This window comes from Echinococcus granulosus (genome assembly GCF_000524195.1).
Source record: "Echinococcus granulosus chromosome Unknown EG_S00034, whole genome shotgun sequence".
In the NCBI taxonomy this organism is placed as follows: Eukaryota; Metazoa; Platyhelminthes; class Cestoda; order Cyclophyllidea; family Taeniidae; genus Echinococcus; species Echinococcus granulosus.
Window position 1 is genome coordinate 774,336 of NW_020170414.1, and position 2,187 is coordinate 776,522.

A 2,187-nucleotide genomic window follows, 5' to 3' on the forward strand; every position below is an offset into this window, starting at 1 on the left:
CGCTTTTCACTGCCACCATTGTAGCACCCTATAACTTCGACAAGTCGTAGGGGCGACAGGCGTGGCTGGGACGTCGGGCCACTCTGCGAGGTAAGATAGCCATGAAACAAAGTGGCTCTTTTTCAAAAACAGAGGGTTAACCAACCAACATATTGCATATCTCTTCAAAAGCGGACCTCAAATACTTTATTTTGCAACCTTAACACTATCAATTGGGTATCTTTAACCCGATTTAAAAGCGTTAATCCTGCATTACCAATAAAGGACTAATTTAATACTTCTTAGTTCTTTTGGAAAAGGGGTTTCGAAATCCACGAATTAGGGCTTTTTGCAATGAGTCTACGTCCACATTTAAGATTTGTATTTTGAAACCCAAATTCCAAATCGTACTCAAAAAGAACGGCTTCCCTTAAGGGAAAAATGAGTATATTATTTAAAGAATGACAAATGTCAATGCACCTCCACACGCAACTGCATGGAATATACACAATTCAGCAACGAAATTGCCATTCGATTCGTTAACCTTCAGACCTTATTGGTTCTGTGTCACGTTGCTACTCAAATACAACCAATGACACTCAACGATTGCACGTGATTGGTCAACCAAAGACAAGTAAATCTCGGCCAGGAGGGGACATCAACCCCATTTCACTCACGCACACATTAACACACAGAAAAATGTCTTCACTTGTGGTCACACCGAATTGTAATGAAGAACGCAGACGTTCCGTTCTGCCAACAAACACTCCCAGCAGTCTACGACCCCATTCCTCAGCCTTTGAACCCGATTCTAGCAGTCTGGACGGGTCCGTTGGCTCCAGCCTTCTTCGAAGCGCTAGCTTTGCAGCTAACAACTTTCGACGCATGTCTCGAGTGTTTAGAGACGAGGGGCCAACAAAGGGTTTCCTACGAGCCGCTATCGGCGACCCAAACCGTCCAAAATACATGCAGCTGGCGATGGAGAACGACGAACTTTATGCGGAGTGGAAGAGGCTGAAAGGATTTGCTCAGAACTTTGGAGAGGAGTACAAAGAGAGCAAAGAAGCTATGATGCTGGACCCCTACAGGCGATACAAGCGGTTGTGTGCAATGGTGAAAAAGTTGGTGCTGCACTTAAGGTTGAACGACTCGGCACCGCTGTCAGGTGCCGTCGGGGGAAGGGGAAGTGGACCCAAACATGGACCGAGTTTTTCCGGCGGTCAGGTGCTACAGAGCTACGTGAAGGAGAGAGAGATGCGGCAGAAGCACACAAACGTATGCGACTGTAAGTTAGACTGGCTCTCTGAGATTCTTCTTTTACTAGTTGTTGTCTTAATTTGTAACAGGCTATTTCATTAGAAATAAATTTATCTGCCAAATTATCAGTGATGATCTCGTCCAATGACATTTCTATTTAAAAGTTGGCCATCTGTGAATAAGAATCTGAACTGCGTTACCTACAATTTCACTTTTAATTTACCTCGTACAGTTAGTAGCTAACCTTACTCTCAAATAATATCATTATTGATATCCCCGAATTAAACAATTCTTGGAAAGAAAATTAATTTCATGATATCATCCTTTCTCCCCACTGGAATTTCTCCTTTGTATTAGCTGATTTCATTTGCTAAAGAGATAAGCCTACCGATGGAATCATGGATGGGTGAAAAACCACCTTGCCAATTCCAAAGCAAAAAAGTTAAACCAAAATTCCCAGATGTGTTTCGGGTGAGTTTGGCTGAGGTGCAGTAAAACTTTCAGAAATATTCAGATAACAAAAATTGGAAATGAGCGTAACACTTTAGGCTGAGCCCCAGCATCTCCAACATTGGCGTCCAGCAATTGCACCGCCAAGGGATCGGCGGTAAATCGACCGTCACTACTCCGAAGATTTATTGCGCCAAGATGACAGCGCTCCCCCAAGACCAAACAAATAGATTTATCCTCAGACAAAAAGTGCTGCCTTCGCTGTTTTAAATTCATCAACCAGTTTGTGGCGAGCAATTTAGTGCTTACCAGCTGGCCTGAGATGGGAAATCGGACGTCACAAATACGTGACGCTGTCATCAAACACGCCAACATAGGGAGAAATGAAAAACAAGAAGTTCTAATTTATTACTCTGTTGCATTTTAAGCGGGTTTAATAAGGATCGAGCTGAACTTTGCTTGCAATCGCCCCTGCATGCTGAAGATTTTATCCTCTTTTAA

The 2,187-nt window shown here is 43.2% G+C and overlaps 1 protein-coding gene across 1 annotated transcript in view; it reads right to left on the reverse strand. All coding sequences in view use genetic code 11, as the record gives it.

The window, feature by feature from the left end:
* Nucleotides 1-2,187, reverse strand: part of EGR_05031 (hypothetical protein) — a gene marked incomplete at both ends in the record, with an annotated part of 9,364 nt that overhangs the window by 2,111 nt on the left and 5,066 nt on the right. The window contains 3 exons of the mRNA XM_024494280.1: nucleotides 1,301-1,389; nucleotides 1,486-1,527; nucleotides 1,625-1,733. Of these exons, the coding sequence (XP_024351374.1) occupies nucleotides 1,301-1,389; nucleotides 1,486-1,527; nucleotides 1,625-1,733 (240 nt within the window). The remainder of the gene's footprint in view (nucleotides 1-1,300; nucleotides 1,390-1,485; nucleotides 1,528-1,624; nucleotides 1,734-2,187) is intronic.